The sequence below is a fragment of the Molothrus aeneus genome, chromosome Z (genome assembly GCF_037042795.1).
Source record: "Molothrus aeneus isolate 106 chromosome Z, BPBGC_Maene_1.0, whole genome shotgun sequence".
In the NCBI taxonomy this organism is placed as follows: domain Eukaryota; kingdom Metazoa; phylum Chordata; class Aves; order Passeriformes; family Icteridae; genus Molothrus; species Molothrus aeneus.
In genome coordinates, this window is record NC_089680.1 from 24159343 (window position 1) to 24172342 (window position 13000).

At 35.7% G+C, this 13000-nt stretch overlaps 1 protein-coding gene across 5 annotated transcripts in view; it reads left to right on the forward strand.

The window, feature by feature from the left end:
• NFIB (nuclear factor I B) overlaps nt 1–13000 on the forward strand; it is a 166100-nt gene that overhangs the window by 106058 nt on the left and 47042 nt on the right. For all 5 annotated transcript variants that reach the window (XM_066568723.1, XM_066568724.1, XM_066568720.1 and 2 more), the window contains exons 4-6: nt 3336–3404; nt 5492–5612; nt 7510–7628. In XM_066568723.1, coding sequence (XP_066424820.1) covers nt 3336–3404; nt 5492–5612; nt 7510–7628 — 309 coding nt within the window. The remainder of the gene's footprint in view (nt 1–3335; nt 3405–5491; nt 5613–7509; nt 7629–13000) is intronic.

Here is a 13000-nt window from a genome sequence, read left to right on the forward strand (position 1 = left end):
AGTGCATTAGGAAGGGGCAATCAAAAAACCCAGTAAGGCCTATATTGTATGAAGTATATTGATATAAACTACATATTTTTGTCTTGCATGAAGTGTAATAATGTGAATACAAATGTTAACTCTTACTCAGTGGTGTGATCAGCTTCATTAGGTAAAAGGCAGTATCTCACATCATAAACAGAAAATGTCCTATAATGCTTAGCTTCTGCATACAGAAAATGTCCTATACTACTTAGCTTCTGCATGTTAAGAGTTTTGTTCTTTAACCTCTGTGTTACATAGAATGTGTTTCCACAACAAATTACAGCAATTTGATGGCACAGAATATTTTCCTCTTGTACAGTTGGGAGCCAAGTAACAGTTGTGTAACACACTCATTGCAGGTGATCTTCATAACTAGGTGAAACTTTTGAAGTTCACTGGTATTGGACCTTAACATGCGCCCAGAGTCACTGGTGGAGTCCACCTTTCCTGTCAGAACATAAAGCTCAGGATGAAGTTTCTCAGTGCTATGACACTGATTGTTTATTTTTGCATTAATTCTTTCATAATAATTTGTCACAATACATAGAGAAAAAATTCAAGTTGTATTTTCATGTTGATTGAGATTGAAAGTAGCTTCAATTTCCCTTTCTTTCCTTATGCCAGCCAAAGCATTTGCATATATCTGTGAATGTCATTATTTTTGGCCATTTCAAGGCAGGAGTGAAAAAGACATGTCCCATCATTCAACAATACATCCTTTTGTGAGGGGATGAGAGATGGTGGTACCACTTGATGGTAAAATACTTTTCCTGCTCCCATGTCATTATCACAAGGAGAGAAACACTGTATTGCTCTTTATATTATGTATGTATTCTCAATATTGCCAGTGAGAAAAACTAGGAATCCATGAGAGTAGACAGAAGATTAAACATATATGTCTGGGTGTGTATGCATGAACACATGTAAACATCTGTGTTCTTACATATAAAATCAAACATAGGCTTTTTCTTCTTTTAATATGAGCCTTGCCTCTTGTTCTTACTATAATGATAGCTTGATTAATTTACACTTGGCTAGAGCTTCTCTCAAGTTAGTCTTGAATGAGAGACGTTGTGCTTCAAAGTAGTTGTGCTTGGATAAACAGCAGAGAAGTTCAGTCATGTCTCATTACCAGTTTCAGAGCTGGCTGCATGGTTGTACACTGGCTTTATGCCACACTTCACTTATGAGCCAACTAAAATCAAGAAACCACTTTCTCTTTGGAAATCTCCCTTCCATGTAGTACTTTAGATTGTTCCTGCTGGAGGAAATAAGCAGAGAAGAGAAAGATTGCCACTGCTTGAGGAATTATACTAGGATTCATCCAGCTTGCCTGATCTTAGATTAAAAAACAATAACTGAGGAGGAAAGGAAAAGCAAAAATTTACTGTTTGCATTTTTTTATTATATGGGTATACCAAGTTCTGTCAAATAAAGAAGTACATGTTTCAGAAGCTATGTAATGTTTTCATCCACACAAAAAACATGGAGGAACAGTGGAAGAGTATGCATAAAATTAAGGGGAAATCTTTCAGTTCTTAGACACTGCAGATGGCAAAATCCAGGTGAAGGATGGTAAGAGAGGAAAAAGTAATGGATATGGAGAAAATCTGTTTAAAATTAGAGACAGAGAAATATGAAAGGAAGAGAATTAAAAAGGGAGGGAGACCTGAAGAGCTACTAGAGGGAATAAAGACATGCAGGAATAGCGTATGAAGTGACATTGACTGGGAGATGAGAAGACGACTGCAATGGCAGAACACTGTTCGGGATGATCCCACAGGCCTACAGTGCTCTGTACACCCGTGGTGCTTGGTCATGGGATGGTTCTCAGCTGGGAAAGACTGACAGCATAACAGAGATGTTGGGAAATGTGCTTGGTCAGATGGGTTCCTATTATTTCAGCTAATGCTCTCTGATGCACTGTTTATACCTTTACTGGTAAATAATACCAGGGACGCTGGATGAGGCAGCTCTGTTAGACTAGTAAGCAGGGAAAACCACTCTTTTTATCTCTGCCCTCTTTTTGACCCTGGAAAGTGAGTAGACGTTTCTCCAGATATACCTAGGACAGACCTCTCAGGTAGTGGGTACTGCTTTTGTAGTTACTTTTCTGATTATAGTGGCCATGTTTTTGCTAAATCACTTGAAGATAAAAGCAACAATTTCCAAAAGAAATCCAAAGAGAATAGTACCAAACCACTGTTTTCTAAATCAATAGGTATTCCAGTATTTTTGTTTATTAGTTTTGTTAGTTAAAATATCTAGAATACTTTTGCTCCTTCAAACATTGGGAAGAGCAAGTTGGAAGTTTATTTCCAAAAGAAAAAAATGATGTTTATTCAGAAAAGAGACTAGAGTAACCACAGTAAGAAATTCTTAGTGCACAGCCTTACATGAAAAGAAATTAAAAAGTAAGACTGTTGAAGCAGCAATGTGCACCAAGTATAGATCTAAATACTTTTGTTTGTAAATGCTTGTTATTATTACCTATAAAAGGCCATGATGCTATGTAATCTCAAATTCACTAATACAGCTTTTGCATGTGAGGCTTCCACAGAAAAATGGGTTTCTTGGCTCTCTTTGCATAATGTTACTAGTTACACTGCTGAGATAAGTCTTATCAGCTGCTGTTTCACAGCAATACTTCAACTTATGCTTGAATTTCACATCAGAGAAAGTATATCAAATACATTTATCTCAGAATAAGTGAATACAGGCCAAAATAATAATATGTGTTTTCTTAAACATAGGTTTCTAGATATACAATTCAGCATGTGTATAAAATATACCCCACTGAATAGCTCAGCTGCTTTGTTCAGTTCCTGTTTTTCTAGTAGATAATGACTTGTTAATGCAGGCTGTACTGCAAAGTCACAATCAACAAGGTGAGAGTTAAGTAAAAATCTCTTTAGCAGAAACATGCAAGGACAGGACTGCTCTGTGAGGATATTGCTTATCCAGCTGATACTGGTTGTAGTTCAATAGTAGCTTAAATTTCCAGATACTAGTAAAAGAAACTAGCTTTCAGACACTTTTCAGATGGATAGCTAGGGACTAAGTATATTGCTTGTTAGTTTTCATATTCTTTTAAAAAATTGCTCTATCACAGATCCTTAAGACTTTTTTGCACTTTTTTTACCCTCAGTTTCAACTCACATTAGATCCTGTGATCAGCTTTGGATGCACTTTGATCTTGTATTATTGTTCTGTGGCTCTGTTAACACCATTGTTAGCTAGTGTATAAATCTATCTGTAGTTATTTATTAATCTTATCATTATACTGACTATGGTTCTGTGGTCTTTTTCAGTGTACCTTGAGGACAGTTTTGTGAAATCTGGAGTATTCAACGTGTCAGAACTTGTGAGGGTGTCAAGAAGTAAGTTAACATTTGTGTTTAATTGTTTCCAAAGCCTCCTATAATCAAGTGAAGGTTTCTTCCTTGAACTTTTTTCTCCACAAGACATAAGATGCATAGGAAATGCCTATAACCATGCACAATTTTGATATATTTTACCACAGTATTACATCTTGCACATGTTTGTAATAAAACAAATAGGTCTTCTATCTCTTTGATATTTAAAGGTGGAATCAATTTGTTATATCTCCCTCTGCACACCTAGTGGTCTGATGTTTCAATAAAATTACCATATGTAGCAAAACCTTCCATTGTTAGACTTAACAGTTTTTTAAGGATGCCCTACACATCCTTGGGTATTGCTAAAAGATCAGATTATTCCTTTAGGTTTGTTTTTCATTTGCAACTGTTAAAAATCACAGTATGAATATAAAGGATGACCAACAATGTATAAAATCTTTGTGTTTCTTTTAGTCTTAGCATTGGCTGTAACTGAATTTCTAATTACATTGTCTTGTTTTGCCATCAGAAATATTACACACATGAACATGTAAAAATCTTCATAAATATTAAATATAAAAGTACAGGTGAAGCTTTGACTGCAGAATGAAAAACCAAAAAGAATAGAAGGTTTCTTTTGTTGACATCTAACAGTTGCTAGAATAGTATAGCATAAAACGTGTCCATATTTTCATTTTACATTGCTTCCTGACCCTTTCTTTTCTCCCTTTACTATCAACCCTATTAAAGTATTTCTCCCAAGACTTCATTAGGAAGTAAAGAAGAATAGTTGAAAGTTGTAGAAGTGTAGAAGTGTCCACAGTGATGATACAACATTGTAAAGACTGAATGGTCCAGAAAAATCACTTTTCTGGTGAGGTGAGGAAAAAGTAAAAGAGGTTTCCAAAATTTCTAAAATGTCTGTCCATATTTTGCACAGGTGTTAACTTATGCAGGGTCAGGGTCCTTGAAGAATTTAATTAACTTTCTGAGGCTTCAGAGGCATGGGTTATTTAATTTTCTGTGGTCAGAAATTAATATTCAACAACTGAAATTTTGTTAAATCCTTCAGCAAAACAGTGAGCATTGCAATCCTGCAATGCTAAGACATATTCTTTCTTGTGCCTGCTGAAGATATGATTTTGCTGTTTTAGAAGGCTGAGGATGTGTGAATTATAGCTTTCTTTTTGTTGTCAGGTGGTTAAGTACATTTTAAAGTATAAGGCCATTCAGGTTAAAAAAGAAACAATATTTTAATTGTGCTATGAAACTGTGCATTATGGAGCTGTTATACATGATATACTTCTAATAATAAGCATTAAAGGATGTGGTTTCTGTGGGATTTCTTACCATGCATTTGTTTAACCTCAAGCCGCAACAAAGTTGTACTTAAACTGTCAGGAAAAATACAAACCTTCAAATACATTACACAATGTGCAATTATTCTTTTAAGTGCCAAAGGTAGTTAAAATGCACAATGCACAGACAATGAACAAAGGTAAATACACCACAATATGTAATACATAATTTATTCTTGAATTACCAGAGTCTGTGTGGTACACAGACCCTATAAGGAGGTGAAGGTAACACTGACTGTGTGTGCAAATGCATGTAGGTGCACATATGCAAAGCAGAATACGTGGCACTGGGCAAAAGAAAAAGAAGGCAGAAAACCAGGCTGTCAACATAGCAGGCTATTTTTAATACAGCAGATTTAATATTAAGGAAAAGGAATTAGTGTTTATCCATGTTTCTTATTTCCATTTTTTCAGTTCTTTAATAAGTAATACTAGCTGCCCTCATAAACCTGGCCTCATTCATTATAGTCCTTGAGGTTTGTATTATCTTTTCCATATTGGTGATTCCATGTTATCTCTTATAAAATAAATGTATTCTGTCTGCACAACTGCTAAGTTAATACTACAGAAGACAATTCACTTTTTAGATACATAATCATTGATGCAACTTGTCTGTACTTGGTTTCCACAAGAGGCAGAAAATTAGGTCCTTGTAGTAACATCCTGATATTTTTCCAAGTGTTAAAAAAGAAAAGATAGCTAAAAAGATAGAAGATTATCTCTGACTTCTTATGATGATGTGTTTTTCAGCACCCATAACCCAAGGAAGTGGAGTAAACTTCCCAATTGGAGATCTTCCGAGCCAGCCATATTACCATGATATGAATTCGGGTGTAAACCTACAGAGGTCCTTGTCCTCTCCACCAAGCAGGTAAAAACTTGAAATAAGTGCTAATGTGAACCATGTTTAATAGTGTAGGACAAGCAATTCACAAATCCTGTCAACAGTCAACTGCTTTGTTAATTTCCTCTGATTTTGTGAGGCTAGCTACTTATGTATGTCGCCATAATCTCTGTACAGACTTGTAAATTATAAATTTTGTCATTTGAAATGTTGTCATTGTTGCCTGCCGTCTTGCATGACATTGAAGATGGTGGAAGCTTTTTTCAGGGTTTGAAGTGCGCACTAAATCGTTTTGCCAGGAGGACAGCTACACTTCCACAAAGTGCTGCTGAGCTGCAGGAAGGTCTAGCACTTGGGAGAATGCTGGCAGGGCTCAGAGTGGTTGCAGGCAGAAGGGCTGTCTTTCAGGGCTCCCTCCCTCTTGGACCTCCGTCTTGCAAGATATGTTTGGACAGATACTGTTTCCTCTAGAAAACATCTTAGGACAGGTATATAAAGACGTTTTCATCCATAACAGCCCAGCTCATGCAACTATGTTTCATGCCTCGATTCTTCAGGCAGCATTTCCCAACAGGATGGAAAGAAGGACGAGCATGTGAGATAGTTACAGGTTAATTTTTCTCAAGAGTCTCCGTTTGCCTGCTACAGGCAATTTAATCTGAGGGACTGATTTCCCCCTTGTTCAACATGCTCCCTTCTCTCATCTCTGAGAAAAAGGTCTCATTTCCTCCCTTAGAACAGCTAGTGGGCCCATGAATGTAGGGCTGTGCCCTTCTGTGCCCTCCTCCTGACTACCAGATCATGTAGTGTCTGTCAGACCCCTAGGGCCCCTTGGTTTTCTGAAACTGCCTGCTATACCATGAAATCACAAGCACTACAGGAGCTGTCATTGCCCCACATTTCTGCACCCCAGTCAGTCAGGAAGTGTCTGCACAATCGGACAGGACTTAATAGGACTATCAGGGCACTGAGGTATTCTTCCACCAGCACTTGATTCTTCTGAGTTATTTTGCTCATGTTTCCATATTTCATTCTATCATATTTTCAGCTTGGCAGTACACCAAATACATTTTAGAAATTGATGGATTAATTAGAATAGATGGATTAATTATCATACTGTAGCAATAGCAGTTGTAGTAGTAGTGTAGCAGTAGTAGTAGTAGTAGTAGTAGTAGTAGCAGTAGTAGTAGCAGCAGTAATAATAATAATAATAATAATAATAATAATAATAATAATAATAATAATAATAATAATAATAATAATAATAATACCACCACACCATTAAAACCTTATTCTTGTTTTCTTTGGCAGTCAGTAAAAACAGGTTCAGTATATATTGCTATGAAGAAACTTCACTTTCCTTCACTGTTTTGAAGTTCTGCCTCATTTTATATGGTGTGATTTGAAATATGGGCCTTTTGTTGTTTTTCATTAAACTAGTCAAAAATGAAAAGTGTTTGTTTCAAACTAGCCCTCTTTGAAAAGTTTGGGAGTTTGACCTGATGAAATGCAGTAAAGTATATTTTTTCCTTATTACCACATTCAAAAAAGTTCCTGTTCTACCTTGGCATTATTGGTAACACTTTCCAGTGACTTGCTTCACTTAATGGTTCTTGCATAGAGTTTAGTACCTTCATGACACAATGAAGGTAGTCCTGTAGTCTTTGGTAGGCTACAGGAACTGGTTTATTGTTCCATGAAATGCTGTGGACTGTTATGTTACCCATTCATGCCATCTTTGAAATATTTAGTTGTGTGAATAACGCAAGTGCATACCTGCATCATGTATTATTAACATTGCCTGTGCAAGGTAATGTAGGTTGTAATATCCAGGGTTTTGGGGGGCTTTTTTGGCTTTGGTAGTTTATATACCACTGCTAGATGAATATTATATTCACTGACAAATCTCGCAATTCTTCAACAGCAAAAGACCCAAAACTATCTCCATAGATGAAAATATGGAGCCAAGCCCCACAGGAGACTTCTATCCTTCTCCAAATTCACCAGCTGCAGGAAGCAGGACATGGCATGAAAGAGATCAAGGTGAGTAGCATGGAGTTATTTTACCTTGAATTATGCTCAAATATAGGCATTTCATTGCGGCAATAAAATGATGGCTTTTTAGAAGAATCTTTACTCTGTGTGGAGTATGTATTTGCTGGTTTTGTAAATGTATTTAAAACAAACAGGATATTGTATTAACAACCAACATAAACAACATTATTATTATTTACACAACAGCATAATAATAATAGTAATGATAATGATAACGATAATGATAATGATGATAATAATAATAATAATAATAGTAATAATATTTTTCTATCTGGTGATAGCATTATTGTTTGAAAAGACATGTGACAAACGAGGTACTTGATATTGTCTGTGCCGTGATCATCCCAGTAGAATTTGGAGTCCAGTGCTTTCAGAAATCAAAAGATCTCCTTAATATGATTACTAAAACATAAGATTACACCATTTCTTTATTACCATGGCATGGACATTTAGTCTCTACCATGTGACTCAGATTAGATCCAATAGGCTCTTTCTGAAGAGCCCACATGTAGCTCTGTGGGACTCTGTCTGAGGGGATTGGTAAGTAGTGGCATGTTCTGGGTTATCCAAAGCAACAAACATGCTTACTGTGGAGAAGAAGAGTGAAATTAATCAAGAGTCAAAAGAGTGAAATCAATTGTCATAACTCTCTCTCATGTTATCTTGATGTTTTATAAACCTAGGTGCCTGTGCAGTCTTTTCCCTCCCCTTTGTTATGTGAGAATGTGTTTAAACTCATATGTTTGAACAGTATTGGTTAATGGATCCTGTGGCTGAGGTACTGCAGCTGTCTGGACGGACTGTGACATGTAAGGCATAGTATGTAAAAGGGAAATAGTTAAAAAGACATGCAGTTCCTTCCTTTGTGAATCTTTCAATAGTTTTCATATCGACTGCTGATCATTGCTCTCAGTTCTTCCACAACTGAGTGACCCTTTGGTCTTACCTCATTTTTATATTCTTTTAAAGCTTCTTAAAAAAACAACAACAACAAAAGAACCAAACAAAAAAAAAATCAACAAAAAAACCAAAAAACAAAAACAAACCCAAAAAAACCCCCAAAATAAAAAGACCCCAACAACAACAACAACAAAAAACCAAACAAAAAAACCCCAACTCTTTTTTTCCCCCTGCTAAGTTTCCTATTTCATCTCCATGTGCAAGGAAACATCTGACTGGTATGTCTTTTAGTTGCCAAACTCTCACATTTCTATTATAGTGGGTCTCATTTTAATCTTCTTTCGCCTACCTTTTTATCTGCGTTCTTACCATTAGGCTGTTCTAGGGTTAACTAGTTTTTTCTTCATAATTTCTTTTGTACATCATTTCTTAGGGAGCCTCTGATATTTATTTTTCCCTGTTTGAAGCATTCACTTTTGTATTTTTTAAAAAGAAGCTTGCCTGTGGTTTTGCATAATCTAATTTAAGAACAGTATAAATAGCAGATCTGCCATCCAGAATCTTCCTCCTTATGCAAAATATTTTTCTCTGTGAATGCTACTTGTTTTGCCATGAAACTTTATTAAAATTCTTCATGAAAGACAGGACCATACCTCAAATTATTTTTTTACTTTCTAGATAAATTATTTTTTATAGTTGTAGGGAAGACATGTATCCCCATTTGTGAAATGTAGTTTTGTCCTGCTGAGTGAGCTGTAGGGGCTTCTGGGAAGTGCTCTGCCAAATAGACTCCTGAGTGCAAGTCCTGCTGACAGAGCCTTTCTCAGGTGATCTTTATAGTTCTTAAGTATCTCAACTGCATTTTAGATTTTGAATCATTCTGCTTGCAAAGAATTATTTTCCATGAACACTGGATTTGTTTATGTTTGTATGAACTTCATGTTACAGTTACCAGTAGTGAACAATGTTATGATTTAAATTGCTTGAGTGTATTTTCAATGAACCTTTACTTAATTTCTGTGTTATTAGGTAGCTAGACTTCTGGAGTGAAATAGCTTTTAATATGTTCCATAAAACAGGGAACTCCAATATGAGGAAGATAAATGATAGACTTAAATCAGGGTGTTTTGCTTCCTGGAGTTTGCATCCCTCCCTGAATGTCCTGTCCTCCAGCACTAATGAGCTTAGTTAAATTTTACCAGATTCCTGTCAGAGAGATAGCCTTCAAGTCACTATTATGGACTTTCTTTTTTCCATCCTTAAGATGTTCTTCCATTGCTGCAGAGGCACAGATACAGCACTGTCCAGTGCAAAAAACATTGTACTGGGGGAAATAGAAGTCTTTTGCCCCAAAAAAGTTATGTTTGCCTCTGATCACTTTCTGAGATTATTTGCTGCTGCAGAAACACCATAAGTAGTAACTGATAAGCAATCCCTACCCTAGGTGCCCAGGCTCAGTGGGAAGTAGTGTGGGGCAGCTCCTGGCATATTTGTTCTGCTGCTAGTTTGTTAGATGCTTGGTATCATCTTCATGGCACTGATTTAATCTCTCTGGTGACCAGTGGTATGACCCAAAGTAATGACAGATTAGGTTAAATATTAGGAGAAGGCTCTTCACACAAAGGGTGGTTGGAACAGGCTCCTCAGGGAAGTGGACATAGCTCTAATCTTGAACAGAGATTCCATTCTTGAACAGAGTTCAAGAAGCATTTGGACAGTCCTCACACACATATGGTTCTCGGGGCTGCCCTGTGCAGAGCCAGGAGTAGGACTATGGTGATCCTTTCTTGGTCCTTTCCAGCTCTGGATAGTCTATGATGATTCAATTACTTATATGTATCTGTTTAAAAGCTCCTTTCAGACACAGATGTTGTATCATGATATTGTATTTATGAAAATATATTTTCTGCTTCCATATGCCTGCAAACACAAAGATAATATAAGTAAATTTTGGAGGTGATTTCTATGCCAGAGATCTCACTTGTGCTATTTCCCTTTTATCTATGTAAATCTGTGTGCTATATGAGGTTAAGATAAATGAAAAAGAAATAGGACTTTTGGGATCACATTTGTGTTTATCCAGTGTCAAGAAGGAATGATCATGTGGCCACATCAGATTGCTTCTTCAGGCAATATCCACAGGTCATCATCACCAAAAATGCAAATCGTTTCACAGTACCCACGAATAAATATGTCTCTGGATATCATGTTTATGGGTAAATAGCTTCTCTACCACACAAATGCAATTTTAACTTTTCTAAGAGAGACAACATCAGGAATAGTGTTGATACTAAAATATGCCATTGTTAATTTCAGTTTCATTGTCTCAGTTTTGGACTTGACAGAAAGAGATTTTTAACTTCTGAAATGAAATAGGTTTAGTTTCTTCATTACCGTATCTAAATGTAAAGTATTTTCATAGAAACTGAAATGACATAAATTTGAAACACTCTTTTATCATTAAGGCTTTTCACATGTTTATTTAAATATTTCTAAAGTAACAGAAATGTCATAAGTGGTAGTTTGGAACAGGATAGTTGCAATAAAACAATAACATCTGAAACACATTTGAATAAAATATTTAGGATTTTCCTAGGTGTCTGAGGGGCATTCTAACAGTTTTGATAGAGAGAATGAGACAGAATTAATGGGCAACACAGAAATATACTGAAATTAAAAATAGGACAGAGGAAAATTTTGCAGTAGGGTGAAATGGGTTAGATTAACCTTTCATTGCTTTGAAAAAAAATCATAGTTTAGTACGTAAGAAGAGTTTAGGAGAGGAGTGATTTTGTTGTATTCATGATAGGTTTTATAACTTCTCTGTGCAGGCATGCATCGTGAGGTTCAGGGACATGAATATAGGAGTACTTGTGGTGTTGCCAGGATGTAGCATTTGTGGATGTAAGAAAAAGAAATCTAGCCTAGTTACAGTAAATATTGCTCATACCAGACTCTGCTTTCAGTTGTAAAACTCCAGACTGTCCTTTTGCTGTTAACTGTCTTCCTGTCATAGTACTTCCAAAAATGTTTTGATAAGATTTCCAGATGTTGTGCTTTATAGTCTGTTTTGGGGGAGCTGTCTCTTTGAAGTTGTAACTCTGGGCAGAAATAAGCAAGCGTACCCTAAAAATAGTAACTTTATAGATGGCATACACTTGGTAAGAAAAAAATCCACAAAGAGTTATGTTACCAATCTGATATAAAAGTATTAGCCTTCTCTAATTAACCCAAATTAACATGAAAATTAAGTTTTAAAATATTTTTATTTATTGAAGTTTGATCTTTGATCCTTATAGAAAAAAAGAAAATCTTATTAAGCCATGATACTGTCCTGGAGATTTGCTCCACTGGCTTGCAAAATAGTTTTTGACTATTTTAAAAATATATGTAACCACAAGAGTATGTGTAACTGTTTCAAAAACAGATTAAAAAAATACTGTGGAATGACAGTGTTGTTTTTTATTTTGGAGACATCCAGTCAATGTGGGAAGATTCTGTAGTTTTTGCCATTATTTTTTGCTATTTTGAAATGCTAAAAATATGCTTCTATTTGTGTGATTTTTTTAAACAGGTTTGAGGTTTTCTGGTAGTGCAAATAGGCAGTTTTATAACTGCAGAGATTTCTCCCAAGACTTTTACCATTAGCCTTTCAAGTAACTAACTGTCCTCCAAAAATCCTACAGCCCAAAAAAGGGAAAAGTCATCTCTGAGAATGCTGCATTATTTAGAAGTTGAGCCCTAACATGACAATTGGGATTTCAATTGCTGTGTCTTCTCTCAGATATTGTACAAGTTATTTTTTCTCTCTTGTGGCTTGTTTCTTCCAACTGGATGCCTGAATAACTTCAATAATGTCTGGATCATGTCTTAAATCTCCATCAATTAGAAATACCTCTATGTCTAATAACTAATTTACTGTAGATCTCTCCCAGTCTTCCTTTCTCCAGGTTGCTGTTACTGAATTCTTCACTATGTTTTCATATCAAACAAAATTTTAAGTTCCTGCACTAGTAAGATTTTGTGAGATAGATGTAAGTTTCTGCCTGAGTAAAGTTGATGAGTTTTTGAGCAATTTAGAAATTTTATGCAGTAAAAAAAAAAAGAAATTCCCTCACAAAATATGGAAGAGGAAGTTACTAAAAATTTAAAATGTCTCTAGTGACTAGTGCAGTGGCTAAAGGATCTTTAGGATTAATAGGCTAATAACTGTTGGTGAACATCTTGATTTACTTACTGGCAAGTAAATTAGATGCTTTTTTTCTTAACTTGTAAGGAAACAGAAATATCGGAAAAGAGAAGGACAGTGTTCGCATCTATGGCCTCCTTTTTGAAAGCTGGCTTAAGAAAGTTCATTAACATAATTTCAGACAATTTCTGTATTTGTCCTTGAGATCTGTTTTACTGTTATAATGTTACAACATTGTGTACATTGGAAATAAATATAACAGTTGTCATCA